Consider the following 18404-nt stretch of genomic DNA (forward strand, 5'->3'; position numbering starts at 1 on the left):
TAGAACTGAAGCCTTGATTGAAAAAGCTCAGGCTCTAAGTTCAAGCCCTAGCCACTGGCACCTCCTCCCCCTCAAAAAAAGAAGGAAAAAAAATTAGAATAATAGTGTGTGAAAACTTCACACAATTGTCTAATTCAGTTTTAAGTAATCACTTTTATATGGACTCTTCCCTAGCAAATAAACTTGGCAACTTAAATATTTCTTTGCTTATATGTTAAATTCTTACTTGTAATACAAATAGTACTTACACTTGCTATAAGCATAAGGAGATTCCATTTAGATGAGTTCAAGTTTGTCTCAAACTGATCTTTTTTTCTTTTTCTTTTGTGTGTGTGTATGTGTTTTATTGTTTTGGCTTTTTTTTTTCTGATCGGCTGTGGGGCTTGAACTCAGGGCCTGGGCACTGTCCCTGAACCTCCTTGTGCTCAAGGCTAGTGCTCTATGGCTTCAGTCATAGTGCCACTTTTTTCCCCCTTTTTTTTGTTTTTGGTTTTTGGTTTTTTGGAGTGGTTAATTTAAGATTAAGAATTTCACAGGGACTTTTCTGTCCCAGCTGGCTTTGAACCCCAATCCTCAGAGCTCAGCCTAGGATTATAGGCGTGAGCCATAGGCGCCTGGCTTAAAGCTGCTCTATTTTTTGAAAATAATTTTTAATTTTATTAGTATATATTAATTATCTAAAATAGTGGGTTTCTTTGTGGCATTTTCATGCATGTGTATAAGGTACTTTGACCATATCCACCTTCTCTTCTAGAGTTACACAGCATTTGATCCTAAAAGTGTTCTATTTGCAGATTGCCCAAGGACTCCAGATACACCAAATAGTGACCCTCGTTGTTCTACTAGCAATAATAGACTGATGGCTTTACAGAAACAATTGGATATAGAACTTAAAGTAAAACAAGGTGCAGAGAACATGATCCAGATGTATTCAAATGGGTCTTCAAAGGTAAGTACTACAACCATATATAGTGAGCCCTCATTATTTATACATTCCATCTTTGTGAATTCACATACTTGATTACATCTATTTATAATCCCCACATCAGTACTGTAGCAGTTTGGGTATTGGTGGACATGTACGGAACAGTGAAAATTTGAGTTATTTGACATGCATAGTCCTGCTGAGGTCAACAGGGTACTGATTCTCTGTATTATTAAGTGTTCATGCTGAAAATAAGAACCTTTTCTACAAGTCTAAAATTATTTTAAAACAAAAGACTTATTTTAGAATTTCGTGCTACATTGAGTTTTCTGTCCCTAACTATGGCATTTTTTGAAAAGTGCCAATGCTTTGCTGGGCATGTACTCTACCTCTGAACCACAATACCAGCTCCTTTTTTGCACTGGTTATTTTTGAGATAGGATCTCCTTTCCTTCTCAGGCACATGCCTGTACCTCAGTCTTCCTATCATCTTACCATAGCTAGAATGACAGTCTTCAGACCCAGCTTCTTCCATCAAGATACAGTCTTAAATTGACCTGGAACCAAAGTCTTCCCAATCTTAACCCCTCACATAGTTAGGATTATGGGCATGCCCCACTGTGTCCATTCTCAGTTGGGATGGGGTGTGTAATGTATACACTTGGGCTAGTCTCAAATGCAGTTCTCCTGATATCAGCAAGTAACTAGTATTATAGATGTGCTAGCAGAGTCCACCATATTACAATTTTTTTCTTTTTTAAAGCAAGTACTATATTCCTGGAACTGTGAGTGTGCCACCTCATGCTAAACATTTTGAGATTGTCAGTTAATTAGAAGAGAAAAAATTTTAATCTGAAATTGATGAATGAATTTGAGGGATTTATGAACCCATTGAAATTACAGGAAGAGCAAATGTGTATGTTGATAATTAGGTGAGAGGACCAAAGGTTTCACCATATTCACAAAGTAGTCTCTAATTCCTATAAAATTAAGAAGCAGCTCCTAAATTGAACAGAATTATGGGCATACTGCAAGTAAAAAAGAACACATTGTTTTCTGATCTCATCTTCTGGTGTCAGTTTTCTTGTTATACTAGCTATACTGGAGTATATGCTCTAGCTACATAAGAACATTATTAGAACATGCTTAACTCAGGTCCTTTGTACTTACTCCACTGTTGAGTAGTTTTGGGAAAGTTCATATGCTTATAAAATAAAATAACAATAAATAAAATAGCTACTCTGTATGTTGAATTGAAACAGTAGCATTTCCAAGCCAGGTATTGTAGCACAGGCCTATAATCTCATAATAATAGAATAATAATCCTAGTAATGGAAATTTCTAATGGAACATTTCTAAGCCCCAGGGATGGTGACACAAGCCTATAATCCTAGCTGTGTGTGAGATGGAGATTGCAGGAATGTGTTTCAAGAACAACATCTTATCTGAAAAACTAAACCAAAATGGGCTATTAGAATGTTTGTCTAGGAAGTGGTGCTGTGGCTCAAGTGGTAGAGTGCTCACCTTGAGCTAAAGAGCTAGAGGACAGTGCCCAGGCCCAGAGTTCAAGTCCCATGACTGACAGGAAAAAAAAAACAAACAAACATAGAATGTCTACCAAGCATAAGGCTCTTAGTTCAATCCTCAGTTCTATAATCAATTAATTTAATTAATGTATTTCCAATGAAGCAAATGACAAAATAACAAAAGGAATACCTTAGTTTCATGTGGATTTCTTAATATTTATACTTTTACAGCAGAGCTTACTGAAATAAGAAAATTAGTCTTTATTGCTTTAGAAGAGAATGTCTTAATGCCAGTTAGATTGTAGACAGTATAATTTTAATGTTACATAGCACTTAGAAATACTCACTATTTTATAAGTGGTATCCCCTTTTCATGAATGGAAAAATCCTACGATTTTCAGTAGACAGCTAGTTTTTCATCTGATATGATTTGGGCTCCTGTCTGTCTGATTTTGAAATACATTTGTCCCATTAACCTTTGGAATACTGTTTTTCTCTTACTCTGGTCTGAATTCAAATAGTTACTTTTTTATTGTTATGTGTAGTTATATACAGTTAACATGTTTCACGGTAATGAGTACATTTCTTTTGGGACAATGTGAGTCCTTCCTCACACTCTCCCAGTTTTTCTTCCTGTCCCCACCCACCAAATAGTTATTTTAAATCTTTGGTTTTTCTGATGTTGGAGACAGTATAATGAGAGAAAGGTACTTTTCTTTAAATTTGGAAGGTACATGATTATATTCATAAAAGCCTATATAATATACCCCAAACAAATACCAAATTAATGTAAAAGTGTAAAAAGCTGTCTGCTTTACAATATGTATTGATATCAGAGGGATTTACAAATCTTAAAACTTGTTATGTAATCTTAAAACTTGATAAAAGGGTAGATTGGGTTAAGTACAGGGATTGGGGAGACTTTGCTTATAATTCTAGCTGCTAGGAGGCAGAGATTGGGAGAAATGCTGATGGCCTAAAGTTCTCAAAGTCTCATCTCAAACAGTAGCTGGGCACGGGGGTGCATGCACACCTATCATCTCAGGTACACAGGAGGCTGATTTGGGGGAGGATGGCAGTTCAAGCTGGCTTAGCCAAGAGAGGAGACTGAATATTGTTCACATGATAAAGCATGAAGCCCTGAATTCAAACTCCAGTACGGTAGGTAGGTAGGTAGGTAGGAAGGTAGGAAGAATAAAATATACCTAGAAACTTTTTCTAAATAACTGAATTTAGGAACAGGAAAGAAGTAAAAGAAAAATGATCACACATATGGTAATTTCAAATAATATATACGGATTGTTTTTCAACTTCCTAATTATTTTGTCTGAAATAGGTCTCATTTACTGAAAACCAAGGTATTATCAGGCCTCTATTCCTCTCTGGAGGATGTGGAAGAGAATCTGTTATATTATTGTTTGCAAATTCTGGAGCTATACCTTCTTTGGCTTATTGCTCTCATCTGTTTAATTTTTTCTTACATCTTTATCATTGTAATCTCTCTTGCTTCCCTCTTTCACATGTAAGGACTTTTGTGATTACATTGTTTCTACCTGGAAATTCTAGGACAATCTTTACATTTTTTAAGTTACATGATTGGCAACCTTAATTCCAGCTGCTAACTTAATCTCCTTTGCCTGATAAAGCAACATCTTAATAAAATTCTGGGATTAGAACATGGTCATCCTTAGTTAAATTAATACTTATAAATTCCACCTTTCATTTATATTCAGCATTACTAGAATTAATCAAAGGTATAGCAGTAACATTTCATTTTATTTATAATCTCCAAGTTTTAAGGCAGAAATTTTACTTTCTCCCCAGGTTTATGGGATGATCTCTATTTTTGACATACAAAAATCTCTAATGATTTAGTATAATTGGTGTTGACAAATGTTGTTCATTACTTTTTAAAATATTTTAAGGAAACACAGATATTATCTGATTAGCTAGCTTTTAAATTTGCCCATGAAATTTAAGTGAAATGTAATTTTTAAAAAAGAAGAGATTATAGTTTTTGCTCTTGGTTCTGAGGTATCCGTCAGATACTGTGCTTCTAAGTCTGATAGTTTTTTAATCATGGTTTTTTAACCATGATTAAAAAATTTTTAATTATATTTTGTATAAAGCAAAGAGAAAATTATAAGTGGATTTAGATTTGTAGATTCTTTTAAAGTAACAAGATTCAAACAATATACAGTATCAAAATTGTATAATACCCAATGAAACTGAACTGACATTAAGATGCATTGTATTCATAAACTATCTTGTTGAATGGCAACTCCCTTGTAAAACTACTTAATGATAATAAAAATAAGCTAATTGTATTTGTGATAATGTAGCTGAACCTGGAGGCCATGCTAAGTAAAATATATTAGACACAAAAATAGATTTTATGATCTTATTTAAGTGTACTCATAAGAAATAATGGATAGGGGCTGGGAAGGTGGCTCAGTGGTAGAGCGCTTGCCTTGCATGCCTGAAGCCCTGGGTTCAATTCCTCAGTACCACATAAAGCAAAAAGAAAAAAGCCAGAAGTGACGCTGTGGCTCAAGTGGTAGAGCGCTAGCCTTGAGCTGAAGAGTTGAGGGACAGCACACAGGCCCAGAGTTCAGGCCCCACGACCAGACCCAAAAAAAAGAAAAAAGAAATAATGGATAAATGAAAACAGGAGAATAGTAGTTACAAGGGGCAGGAAGAGAAAAAGAGATGAAGAGAAGTACAGATTTGCAGTTTGAGAGGCTCAGTACTGTATACTGAGAGCAGGAGGTGTAGTTCAGTGGTAGAATGATTGCTTAGCGTGTGCAAAGTATAATTACATATACTGGCAATTTACTAAAAAACATTTTATATACCCTTTAAAATGCATTTTCACATAAAATTACTGTATAAGGTGATTGATACATGAATTATAATAATCATTTCAATATATTTATTTCTCTCAAAGCAAATTAGCTTGTTGTAGTGACTTATTCCTGTTATCTCAGCACTCTGAGGTTGAGGCACATTATTGAATTACACTACTTACAGTTCTTGGAACTCCGTCTTTCACTTATAAATTGATTGATGAATTTAGAAGATATGAAAGTGTTTTATTTGTCCCTTTATCTGGTCACCTTTTCAAACTTATTTTTTATAGGATCGGAAACTCCATGGTACAGCTCAGCAACTGCTCCAGGACAGCAAGACAAAAATTGAAGTCATCCGAATGCAGATTCTTCAGGCAGTCCAGACCAATGAATTGGCTTTTGATAATGGTGATGGAGTAGAGATAAATTATCAATATGGTCCATATAATGCTAATTAAATTTTACATTGGAAATAGACAGTAATTCAAACCTAAGGGGGATAGAATTTTTGTTTTGTTTTGAAATCTTGTGTTTTACACTGTGCCATGAAATGTTTTCAGATATTTACCCATCATGATCAAGATTCTGATCAAGAATATATTTCTTCACTTAAAAAAAACTTTTTTTTCTTTTTTGGTGGTCTGGGCACCAATTGTTTACACCTGTAATCCTAACTAATCAGAATTTACTCTGAGGATCCTGGTTTGAGCCCAGACAATACAGGAAAGTTTCTGAGACTCTTGTCTTTAGTGTACCACCAAAAAGCCAGAAGCGGAGTTGTGGCTTAGGTAGTGGAATACTAGCCTTGAGCAACCAAAGCCTAGATCCTGAGTTTAAGCCCCAAGACCAGCATCTCCCCCCCCCCCCCCCAAAAAAAAAAAAGAATTTCCTACTTAAGATTATGGCTTTTCTCCCTGCTTCTCTCTCCCTCCCTCCCTCCCTCCCTCCCTCCTGCCCTCCCGCCCTCCCTCCCTCCCTCCCTCCCTCCCTCCCTTCCTCCCTTCCTTCCTTCCTTCCTTCCTTCGAATCTTTATAGCTGGTTACTAAAAGATAGGACCAGACAGTACAGTTGTCCCTCAGTATCTGCAAGGGATTGGCTTTGAATACTAGATAATATTTGCATACCTCCTTACCTACTTCTCTAGTTTTGTTTAAACCTGTTACATTGGGAATGCTTTGTAAATAGTTGTTAGGTTATATTATTTGACACCCCCTCCCCCCAAAAAAGTCTACATGTTCAGCACAGATGCAGTTTTTGTTTCCTGTTTTTTTGTTTTGTTTTGTTTTGCTTTGTTTTTGGGGTCAGTTGTGGGGCCTGAACTCTGGGCCTGGGCGCTGTCCCTCAGCTCTTCAGCTCAAGGCTAGCGCTCTACCAATTGAGCCACAGCGCCACTTCCGGCTTTTTTTCTTTTTGCTTATGTGGTGCTGAGGAATCAAACCCAGGGCCTCAGGCATGCAAGGCAAGTGCTCTACCACTGAGCCAACTTCCCAGCCCCTGTTTCCTGTTTTTTATAGGACTGATTGAATCCCATAATGTGGAACTACAGATTTAGAGGACCAACTGTGTTTTGATCTCATAATATTATAATATATTGATACCTTCATTTCTAAAATCTTTATTGCATTTTTGTAGTTTAGCTACAGAATGGCTAAAAGGATCTTAATTTCAATCTTGCATCTGTTTCTTCAGTACTCATTGATTTAGGGACGACTTTAATGTCATAGGAAAGCATTTGATTTCATGGCTTTTCAACACATATGCAAAAATGGTTCAATTAATAATTACATTTTATTCTTCCCCCTCTAGCAAAACCTGTGATAAGTCCTCTTGAACTTCGGATGGAAGAATTAAGGCATCATTTTAGGATAGAGTTTGCAGTAGCAGAAGGTGCAAAGAATGTAATGAAATTACTTGGCACAGGAAAAGTAACAGACAGAAAAGCACTTTCAGAAGTAATTTTCAAAAAATTTTGTATTCGTTTATCATAGCATTCAAAGAATGTGATTATATAAATGATAATAATTACCTTTTTCTCTTGCTAGGCTCAAGCAAGATTTAATGAATCAAGTCAGAAGTTGGACCTTTTAAAGTATTCATTAGAACAAAGATTAAATGAGCTTCCCAAGAATCATCCCAAAAGCAGTATTATAATAGAGGAGCTTTCACTTGTTGCATCCCCAACACTAAGTCCACGTCAGAGTATGATATCGACACAAAACCAATACAGTACACTATCTAAACCAGCAGCTTTGACAGGTACGTAACACATATCCTCTTGTTTTCTTGTGTATTTTTCTGAATCTGGCTTCTTTCACTTAGTTTGATCCATGTTTTTACATAAATATCAAAAGCCTTAATGACTGAACATTATTTCATCTTATAATTACATAGCACATTTCATTTTATTTTCATTTTGTTTTATTAATTTTCAGGACATTTCTGTTTTATAAACATTTGTGTGCAGGTGTTAGACACCTATTTTCAATTTTGGAGGATAGCTACCTAGGAATATCATTATTAGATCATTAAAAACTTTTCCTATGTTTGAGGAAACAGGAAATTGTTGTTTGCAGGTACTGTGTTATTTTACATTCCTAAGAGCCAATGCATGAGGATTCTAGTTTTTCTGTATCCTCACCATCACTTATTGTTTCCTCTTTTCTTCTTTTTTTTCTCCTTATGATAGTTATCCATATTGGTCCATTTTTGAAAGTATAGTAGTAATCTCCAATTTTACTGAGGGAATTGTTTATATTTAAAGCTTGTTTTGCCCTATAATTGCTTAGTAATTTCTATTCTCTTTTGGCTATTGTTTCAATTGATCTTGTTCTAAAATCTTTTGACTTTCAATCTCCCTGTATTTAGGTCTAATATGAATCTTTTAGACAACATATAATTGGATTGTATTTTTCTAATCCATTTCTCTCTATCTTTTAGTTGAATATAGGGAGTTAGGTTACATTTTATACATTTGTATTACATTCTTCACTTCAGATTCAAACACATTACTTGTACTTCTGACCACCAAATCCCATGATATAAGTAGCCTCAGGCTTAATAATTCACTAGAAAAATTTGCAGCACTCAGGAAAACACTGTAGTTATTATTACTATATTTTATTATAAAGAAAACACATTAGAGCCCACCAAAAGAAATATAAGCAGATCTGAAAGGTCTTAGACACATGAAAGTTTCCTGTTCTTTGGATGTATGCATCACCTTCCTAACACATTAGTGTCTTCTGTCACCAACTAGAAAATTCACTTCCAGGGGCCTAGGTTTCTAGGTTTTTAATCGGACTTTTATTACATGGGTGTGATTGAGTGAATCATTACCATGTGAATGAATTTAACTCTAGCCTCCTGCCCTGCCTTGCCCTGGATATCAGGAGATAGGGCAGCTATCTTGTAGCTCAAAGCCCAACCCCCTAGGAATGTGATTAACCACCTGCATCTTGAAATAGTTTAGGGTCAGTTTGTTAGGATTCAGCTTGTTAGCATAAACTCAAGTGCTGTTTGAAGAGATCCCATAATGAATAACAGTGACGCTGCTCTCACTGAGGTGCAGTTCCTAGAACCAAATAATAAAAACAAAAATTCTTTTATCCACAATTAAAAGGCTTCTACCATTTTGCTATTTTTTTGGTAAATGTTACTATTTTATTCTGAATTCTTAATGATGTTTCTTTTTTGATAAAACTTTGCTAATCTACTTTTTTGTTACCTCCTAATTTTTTTTAGATTATATTTAACTAATATTCTGTTTTGTTTTGTTGTTGTTTTTGCTGGTCCTGGGGTTTGACCTCAGGGCCTGGGTACTGTCCCTGAGCCCCTTTGTGCTCAAGGCTAGTGCTCTGTCACTTAAGCCACAGTGCCACTTCTGGCTTTTTCTGAGTAGTTTATTGGAGATAAGAGTCCCATGTACTTTACTGCCCAGGCTGGCTTCAAACTGCAAGCCTCAGATCTCAGCCTCCTGAGTAGCTAGGATTATAGGCCTGAGCCACTGGTGCCTGGCTGAAATTGTATTTTTTTACAGTAGAAAAAGTTACTATTTTTCAGAGTAGTTTTTCTACTGTAAAAATCATGTGGTCTGCCCACTTTTTCCTCCCCTTCCTTTTTCCCACCCTCCTAATTGTTGGAAATGCCTAATCTTTTACTGATTATACAGTTTTGCTTTGTCCTAGAAAGTCACATAGTTGGAATAATTAAGTGCATAGTCCTTTAGGGTTAGTTTTTTTTTTCCATTCAGTAATATTTAAATTTCCTCTCTTTTCATGACTTGATAGATCATTTCCTTTTAGTGTTGAGTAATATCCCATCATATTGATGTTCCAGTTTATCCATACACATTGACATCTTAGTTGCTAAGTAATGAAGGACACGAATAAATAAAGCTGTCGTAGACATTCATATTCATTTTTTTTCTTAGTGGTTGCTTGGTGATTAGAACTAACATCCTGAATTTATAACAGTCTTGCTTGAATTACTACCAGCGCACCTTCAGTAGGCTACAAAAATCTCTTACACAGCTGTCTTCCCTCACTTATATTGCTATCATAAATTATGTCTTTATGACTAAATGCCCTTTGACATGCATTATAACTTTTTAATGCATTATCTTTTAAATATCAGGGAAGAATTACAAACCAAAAATACAGTAATACTTTAGTAACTACCAATGTAGTTTACCTCTGATCCTTATTTTTCCTTTGGGCTAAGGTTACTGGCTAATGTCTTCGGTTAAGTCTGAATTGTTACTTCCTTTAACATGTCTTCTGAGCAGTTTTCCTAATAAAGTGCTACACTTAGTTTTTGTTTATTTGGAATTTTAAATTTCAAGTTTTTGTTTATTTGAAATTTTAAATTTAACCATGTTTTGCTCTATATCTGTATAATTTCTGATTAAGTTGGTGTTTTTCCCTGCATTTTAGAAGTGTTTGCCTCTTCCTGATATTTAGGGTTTTCTGTATGTGGTGGATTATTTTGATTGGTTTGGGGATTTTTTTGGGGGGAGGGGGGCAAGTGGAGAGAGATTGTTGTTGGTAATGCTGGGGATTGAACCCAGGGCTTTGAACATAACTAGGCAAGTGCTTTGTTATAGAATTACATCCCCATTTTATGCTGTTGATAAGAAAGCAGCTTTTAATTTTAATGAAGATTACTTGTAAGTGATGAGTTACTTCCTCTTGCTGTCTTCGGGATTCTTTGTCTTTATATGATTTGATTATAATGGATCTAGAAGAGGTTCTTTTTGAGTCTGTTCTATTTAGGATGTCTGAGTTCCTTAATCAAATTTGAGAAGTTTTCATTCATTATCTCTACAAATGCTTTTTCCCACTTTTCTCTTGTGTGATTTAAGATTATGTTTGTAGCTTTATGGTATCGAATGTATCATAACGCTCCCACTCAGACAGTTTATAACTACCTTTGCTTTGTAGAGTTGGAGAATCAACCAGGAGTGAGAATGTAGGACTTTCTGTGGTCTCTTCTGAGGATATTTTCAACTTTGATTTACCCTTCCAGTAATATGTAGAACATTGCTAAGCCCTGATTCTCCAACACAAGTCACTGCTAGCTTTTCCTCTCAGGGTCCTTAGCTTGTTTTCACTGAGATCCTTTGCTTTAGGCTTTAGTAGCTGAGTGGGTTTTTTTTCTTGTCTGTTTTTTTTTTTTTGTTTGTTTGTTTGCTTTTTTTGTTTTTAATATTTTTGACACTTTTCTGCCATTAGAAGTTTCTAGTTAGGTATAATAGCTAGTCATTTAGGGATCACATAGAGGTATGAAAGCTGGCAAACAAAATTCTTTGAAAAGGAGGTACACTAGGAACACAGATTGCCATTCTCAAGACTCGGTAAACTGTTAGAAGGAGAAGGGGAGGATACTTGAAGAGTGGCAAAGGCAGAGTATTTGCTATCTTTATTGCCTCTGTTGATTTTGGTAAGCATTTTCTTAGTTGTAATAAATCTTTGTTTTCTAAAAACTTGATAAAATTGATCATGACAAGTTTTTGTCAAGGCTATCTGTGGACTTAATACTTTCCATTATTTTCTCAGATAATCAGATTTTCTTATTAATGTTAATATCGTCAGTTTTGCATTAAAAATAATGCCATTTAATATTTAAAACTATACAAATATTCCTATTAATGATTACTTATTTTGGTTCCTTTGAGTTTCATCAGTTTTTCTTAAATTATTATTATAAAGGTGATATATAGAGGGGTTAGGTATTGAGTACATTACTGTTAGCTCAGTGTCATCCTTTTCCTCCATTTCCTAGTTTTTCCCTCCTGTCCCCACTCATAAGTTATATAGTTCAACATAATGTCCAGTGAATACCACTGCTGCATTTTTTTTAACCCTTGTCCCTCAATTTCTTCTGTTCCCCCACAGCATTAAGTAGTCTTATATTGCAGAAAGGACTGAGGAAGCTACTCAGCAGAAAAGCACTTGTGTAGCACACATAAGCCCAGGATTTGCTCACCAGAATTTCAAGAGAGAAAAATAAAAATAACTTAGTAAAGTTTATGGTTAAAACTTGCTGATGCCAAAATTAGAATCAGTTTATGCTTGTAGTTCCCAAATTGAGTTTCTAAATCTGAGGTATGATGTGATATCACCATGAATCCATGAGGCATACAACAGAGCAATTTTAGTTTTGGGGGGGGCAGCATGATATTAGTGCACTTCCTATGGCTACTTCTGAAACTACTAGCTCAGAATAGTTTCACTCTTAGGTGGAGCTACCTTCTTTCACATACATAATTCCACATATTTTTGAAACTAGGTTAATGTTAGTTCCTGAGATTTAAAAAAAATATCATATGAAAGATGCTGTAGACTAGGTAGGTATCAGAGGGTCAGTTTTCAGGCTGATTTCAGAGTTTCAGATAGTTATTTAATGTTCAGCATACCCATCCTATTAGGAAGTAATCTTGCTTATTTAAAATGAAATACGTATAACTATATAGTTATTTAGTGCTCAGCATACCCATCTTATTAGGAAGTAATCTTGCTTATTTAAAATTAAATATGTATAACTTCCTTCTAAGATGTTAAGATGTCAGTGATATCCTGTCAATAAACAAAACACTTAAATACAGAATTTGGCCTGGGGGCACAGTGAAAAAATGGTGTAAAACTTTAGAATCCTGATAACTGAGAAAGTTTTGAAACGTAGATTAACCCTCTCTACTATCATATCTTTTTATTTTGTTTATCCTTACCTTGTATAACTCATACCTATCTTGAATCTTCTAGTCCTCCTCTATTCTATTTAAATGTATCAAAATTAAAATGTAGACATATAAAGAAAGAAGATCAATCTATGCACAATCCTAGCTAGTATAACAGAACACTTTATATTCAACAGATACTTGGTCAATACTGTGAAAATTAGGTAAGGTTTCTACTTAAAGTTTTACCATTTTTTTGTCTTATTGCCAAACACATTGTTGATATTCAAAATCTTCTGACTAATTTACTAACTAAAATATGATTTCGAATATTTGGAACTTGACAATATTTCTAGAATAATAAAATTATGTTTTAGAAATTCTGCTGACATGGTAGAACTTTTTTCTTTTTCTATTCTAGTCTGTTACTTCTTCTAACTCTTGAACTTTACCTCTTTTCTGTTTTCTTCTATTTGTAATTATCTTACTGAACTTTACTCAAAGTAATGTCAATCACCATTTTACAAAAAGCATCTTACAATTCTGAATTTTGTTTGATTTTGATTTTGTTTTCCTTTTTAGTTTCTTTTTTTTTTTTTTTTTTGTCGGTCGTGGGGCTTGAACTCTGGGCCTGGGCGCTGTCCCTCAGCTCTTCAGCTCAAGGCGAGCGCTCTACCACTTGAGCTACAGCGCCACTTCCGGTTTTCTGGTGGTTTATTGGAGATAGGAGTCTCACGGTCTTTCTTGCCCGGCCTGGCTTTGAACCGCGATCCTCAGATCTCAGCCTCCTGAGTAGCTAGGATTACAGGCGTGAGCCACCAGCGCCCGGCTTTTAGTTTCTTTATTTTTATTTTTTATTGTGAAAATACTGTACAGAGGGGTCCTTTTTAGTTTCTTAAAGAAACTTTAAGCTTCTTCTAAACTACGGAATCTGGAATACCTAGGAAAAAAGTTAATCCTGATACTAATAAATGATTTTGACATGATGAAAGAACATGAATAAACAACATTTACTGTTTTGAATTATTCACAGCATGCTATTTATGATTTACCTCGTTTAACTGGTTTCTTTTATAGGAATTTGATTAGATTTGCAAATATGTTACTATTTTCATATGAGAAAGGATTTTTTGGCTCTATGTAAGAAACATACTGGTTTTTATAAGAGTTATTCAAAAATTTAAAACTGTTACTCATTTGATCCAAGTTATAGCTGAGCATAGAGGTGCATGCCTATAAGCCCTTTTGATATTTACGTCTTGGATTTGGTTGCTTTAGAATTTTCATATTATCATTGGTGAAGGTAAATAATATGGTTTTATGTTAATTCTAATTTGGGTATACATAGTTGCAATTATATCATCTCATAAAAGAAACTTCTGGATGCTTAATAAAGTTCTTTACTCCCTCTGGGCTTTTTTTCTAAATGAAAACAGGTGGTAAGCATTGCCATATCCTGATATATTGAAATTACTCAAATATTTAATAAGCTACCAGAATTTGAAGTAGTATCAAGATGTTTTCCGTTTCCCCAGGAAGACTTTTACAGTTGAGCATTTACAGTGGAAATAAGCTAAGTTTGCTAGTTTAACAACAACAAAGGAAATAAAACACAAACACTGTAAGTTGTTTCATTTGAACTAGAATTAAAATGATATCCATTATACTTAATCTGTCTTACTTCTTTACAGTAATTTGTTTTTAATCATACTTTAATCTGTTTCATCACCGTATAGACAAAACATGAAAAAAGTTTCACTTCCATCCCCTTCCCATTTTTAATAGCTTTATTGAGGCAGAATTTACATTCCAGAGGCTTCATCTATTTCAAGAATACAATTTTTGTGATTTTTTTTTTTTTTTAGTAAGTATCTGTTTGTGCCACCATCATCAAGTCCAAATTTTTAGAGATGTATACATAACTTAAGGAGATAGTCTTGCTTTTGTTATTTCCCATGAGAGATCGACTGACATGCTAATCTATATCCCTTTGGTGGAACAAAGAAATATAGGTTTTCTCTTGCTGTGGTTAGTGTTTTCTCTTTATCACTACTTTTGAAAATTTGGATTATGATGTACTTTGGTGTGATTTAGTTCTCTTTCCTTAGTGCTTATTGAAATTTCTTGGGTTTTTAATGCTCAAATTTGGAGAATCCCTTAGCCATTCTTTTTTTTTTTTTCCTGTCCTCTATTCTCCACTGTTTATCAAGAACATAGATAAAGCTAGTTGAAGTTAAATGCAGTCTTCCCTTCTATTTTTGATCATTTCTATTCTGTCTTTCCATCTTTACTAACCTGTTCTTTTTCAGTGTTTTATCTATCAACCATTGTATCTAGAGTAATTTTAAGGAAATTTTAGACATCTGTGGTTTTTCTTGCTAAAAAAAAAATGGATTTAGAACTTTTTAAAATTTCTTCCATGTCTTTCTTCATCTTTGAACAGATAGAATGTGGTTACAATTGTTTTAATATCTTTAATTGCTAGTATCTGTGTGAGTTAGACCACTAAATTTGCATTAATTTTTTTTGTCTTTTCTTTTTTGGTACTGGGGATTGAACCCAGAATGTTGCACTTGCTAGGTGAGTGCTTTGTCACTGAGCTATATCCCAGCCCTGTGTTAATTTTTTAATGAAGCAATAGAAAATATACCTGATAATCTGTGATCAGGTGGCAAAGCACTTTTGAAATTTTTTTTTTTTTTCGTTTTTGTAGTAAGACAAGATTACTATAGCTTGATGTACAACAAAAACATCAAATTGTTCCTTTAATAGGATAAGGCTCTTCTAGAATAAAGTTTCTTTGTAGTATTGAGGATTGAACATGACTCACACATGTTAGGCAAGTGCTATAGCAAGTGCCCTAGTGAGCTATTTAGCTCACTGTGGGTGAGCCATATTCCTATAGTCCTGAATTAAGGTTTTCAGTCAAGGTTGGTGAGTACAGACACCATTCCTGCCTGTGTATACTGTGTGTGATTCTTTCACATCTTTTCAGGTGGGTCCCTGCCTCAGGTATTTTATGAAGAAGCTGGTGCTGATTAGCACTTGGAATATGTTGAGGGAAACCTAAAGGACTCAGTTCTGCCTCTGGACAGCTTTTCCTTTCTCCTGAAAACTCTAGCTCTCTTAATCTCCTCATGTTCTCTTTCACTTATGCTTCTATAATTTGGTTCCACCTGAGTTTCTCTTTCCTATGTTTTGTCCTGGAAAGACTTAAGAAAGTAAGCAAGAAGAATCTTAGGACCCAGCTCATTTGTTTCCCATTCCTCAATGACCTCTGTTTTTCATTGCTTGTTGTCAAGTGCTTTCAGCACCTCTTTTTTTCCATGCATTTTGTCGTACTTGTTAGTTGTTTGAAGTGAGAGGCTTTGTTATTGCTTCTTTGTTAGTAATGTAGATCCTTAAGTTTTCTATAATTTAAAACTTTTAAGGAGAGATAGAGAGAGAGCGTGTGTGTGTGTGTGTGTGTGTGTGAGAGAGAGAGAGAGAGAGAGAGAGAGAGAGAGAGAGAAGTTCTAGGGCTTGAACTTGGGGCTGTCCCTTTTTGCTCAAGGCTTACTCTGTACCACTTGAGCCACAGCTCCACTTCTGGCATTTTTGGTTGCTAAATGGAAATATGAATCTCTCTGAACTCAATTAAGATTACAGGGATGCACCATCAGTGCCCAGCTAAACCTTCTAAGTTCTAATTATTTAGAAGTTTAATGGAACTTCTCCTGTTAAAATATTACCCAATATCTAAACATTTCAGTACTGACAGAACTTTTTTGATTCCAGTACTAAGTTTTGACTTCAAATGATTACATGGTCATATCTTATTTGACTAACCTGTCAAAAGACAAAAATAATATGGTAATTTTACATCTCAGATTCATCGATTGAATTATAAAATGAGTATTTAGGTACCTAAGAAGTTGCTGTTACTTACTTTGTGCCCTACAGACAGCTTTGGGAAATACTGTTCTTTTTCCTTTTTAGTAAAGGAGACAAGTTCTCTCTATGTAGACTCACTTGGTCTGGAGCTTATTATTATATACCTGAGGCTAATCTCAAATTTTTGATCCTGCTTCAGCTTTCTGACTGGTGGGATTACAGGCATATACTTCCATACCTGACTCTCGAATCTGTTAAGGCAACTGTAAGAAATTTTACAGAAACGAATAGTATCAGTTGGGTGTCATAGCACATGCCTATTATCCTAGTATTAAAGACACTGAGGTAGAACACGGTAGTCTAAAGGGATAATGTTCTTAATTGATATTTATGTTAATAGGTACTTTGGAAGTTCGTCTTATGGGCTGTCAAGATATCCTAGAAAATGTCCCTGGACGGTCAAAAGCAACATCGGTTGCACTACCTGGTTGGAGTCCAAGTGAAACCAGATCATCATTCATGAGCCGAACAAGTAAAAGTAAAAGTGGAAGTAGTCGAAACCTTCTAAAAACAGATGACTTGTCCAGTTCAGTAACCAATCTTTTTTAAATCGTACAATGTATTAATGGGACTACTTAAGGGATCTAACAATGAAGAAGAATAGAAATTATCCAAAGTGTAAAAACAAAACAAAGCAAAAACTTTAAACTTTAAATTTCTGTAATATTAAAATGCTGATACCCATAATAAGAGAAAACAAGGCAAAACATTTTACTTTAAAAATGAAAATGAGTGATAACATTAATTCCTTTGAAAGAATGAAGTATTGTGCACCGCTTTTTTATGCTGAAGGTATATAGAAAATAGAGGCTAAAGTCTTGTTTTTTTAGTAGTGTTCACATCTCAGGTATTTTAATGTTGTGGTGATCCTTCTAAAATAACATTCAAATATTGGCAGCTAACTACTAAACCATATTTCTATGTATATGAGAATAATTACCCAGTAGTCAACTTGGATAGGAGATAGGAACACAGGGTTGGGGATAAATGTGAGACATTTAGGAAGACATTTCAAAGTATAAGTTATACATGAATACATAACGGGAGAAAGGCACATGACAATTCAACCTACTGTGGAGTGCAAAGATGAGCTTGCCTGTACTTATGTTTAGAAAAAAGAAGTGGGGAAAATGTCAGCATCAGTTTCTTGAGGTAACAAGGTCTGTAATTTTTTTACAGATGTAGGGGAAGAAATTTGGATGATTGATCCACATACAGAGAGTATAGCAAAAGATAGTGGTCACCTTAAACTCCTTTTAATAACATTCTTAAATTTGCAAAATAGATAGCAATGACTATTTGTGTTTTAATCAGACACTAGGAGTGTTTGTATATAGAAAAATAGCCACTTCAGATTCAAAAGCTTCAGCCTTGCTTATGAAAAACATTATTTTCAAAGGGTCTTAAGACTTTTGTAGTTATAGTGTTTTAAAAGTTTAAAGTGTTTCTTTTAAGCTTGTAAATTTTTATTACAGATGATGTCTGTGCTGTTTTGAAGCTAGATAATACCGTGGTTGGTCAAACTAGCTGGAAACCCATTTCTAATCAGTCATGGGATCAGAAATTTACACTGGAACTAGACCGGGTAAGATGAGAGCTGTTTTCCTGGAATTTTCATTACATTTGTAATTTATTTTGAATGTGATTTTTATTTTCTGGGCTATTTTAAGAAGCTTTATTCTTAACAAAAGCAAACAAACTTAAATATTTTAACATTTGTCATCCAAGGGGTTATATTTTATATATAATAAATATAATGATGCAAGTGAATATTATATGCTTCAAAAAGTTTCTTTTACAGTTATTTGAAAGCGTATAATTCATTTTAACCAGAAAAGTTAGCAATTAGGTGAAATCTGTGTGTGTGTGTATGCACACGTGTGTGTGCCAGGTTGAGTTGAGAAGGGTTGTTTCATTTTGTGGTTTTTTGATACATGCTCTCCCTGTGTAGTTCTTCTAGGCCTGGGACACACTATCTAACCGAGTCTGTGTTCAG

General features: G+C 34.6%; 1 protein-coding gene across 1 annotated transcript in view; it reads left to right on the forward strand.

The window, feature by feature from the left end:
- Pkn2 (protein kinase N2) overlaps window positions 1-18404 on the forward strand; it is a 114463-nt gene that overhangs the window by 54333 nt on the left and 41726 nt on the right. The window contains exons 3-8 of the mRNA XM_042692257.1: window positions 795-949; window positions 5591-5708; window positions 7108-7253; window positions 7344-7557; window positions 16749-16934; window positions 17884-17993. Coding sequence (XP_042548191.1) covers window positions 795-949; window positions 5591-5708; window positions 7108-7253; window positions 7344-7557; window positions 16749-16934; window positions 17884-17993 — 929 coding nt within the window. The remainder of the gene's footprint in view (window positions 1-794; window positions 950-5590; window positions 5709-7107; window positions 7254-7343; window positions 7558-16748; window positions 16935-17883; window positions 17994-18404) is intronic.

The sequence above is a fragment of the Dipodomys spectabilis genome, unplaced genomic scaffold (genome assembly GCF_019054845.1).
Source record: "Dipodomys spectabilis isolate Male_0828 unplaced genomic scaffold, ASM1905484v1 ptg000148l, whole genome shotgun sequence".
Taxonomy (NCBI): Eukaryota; Metazoa; Chordata; class Mammalia; order Rodentia; family Heteromyidae; genus Dipodomys; species Dipodomys spectabilis.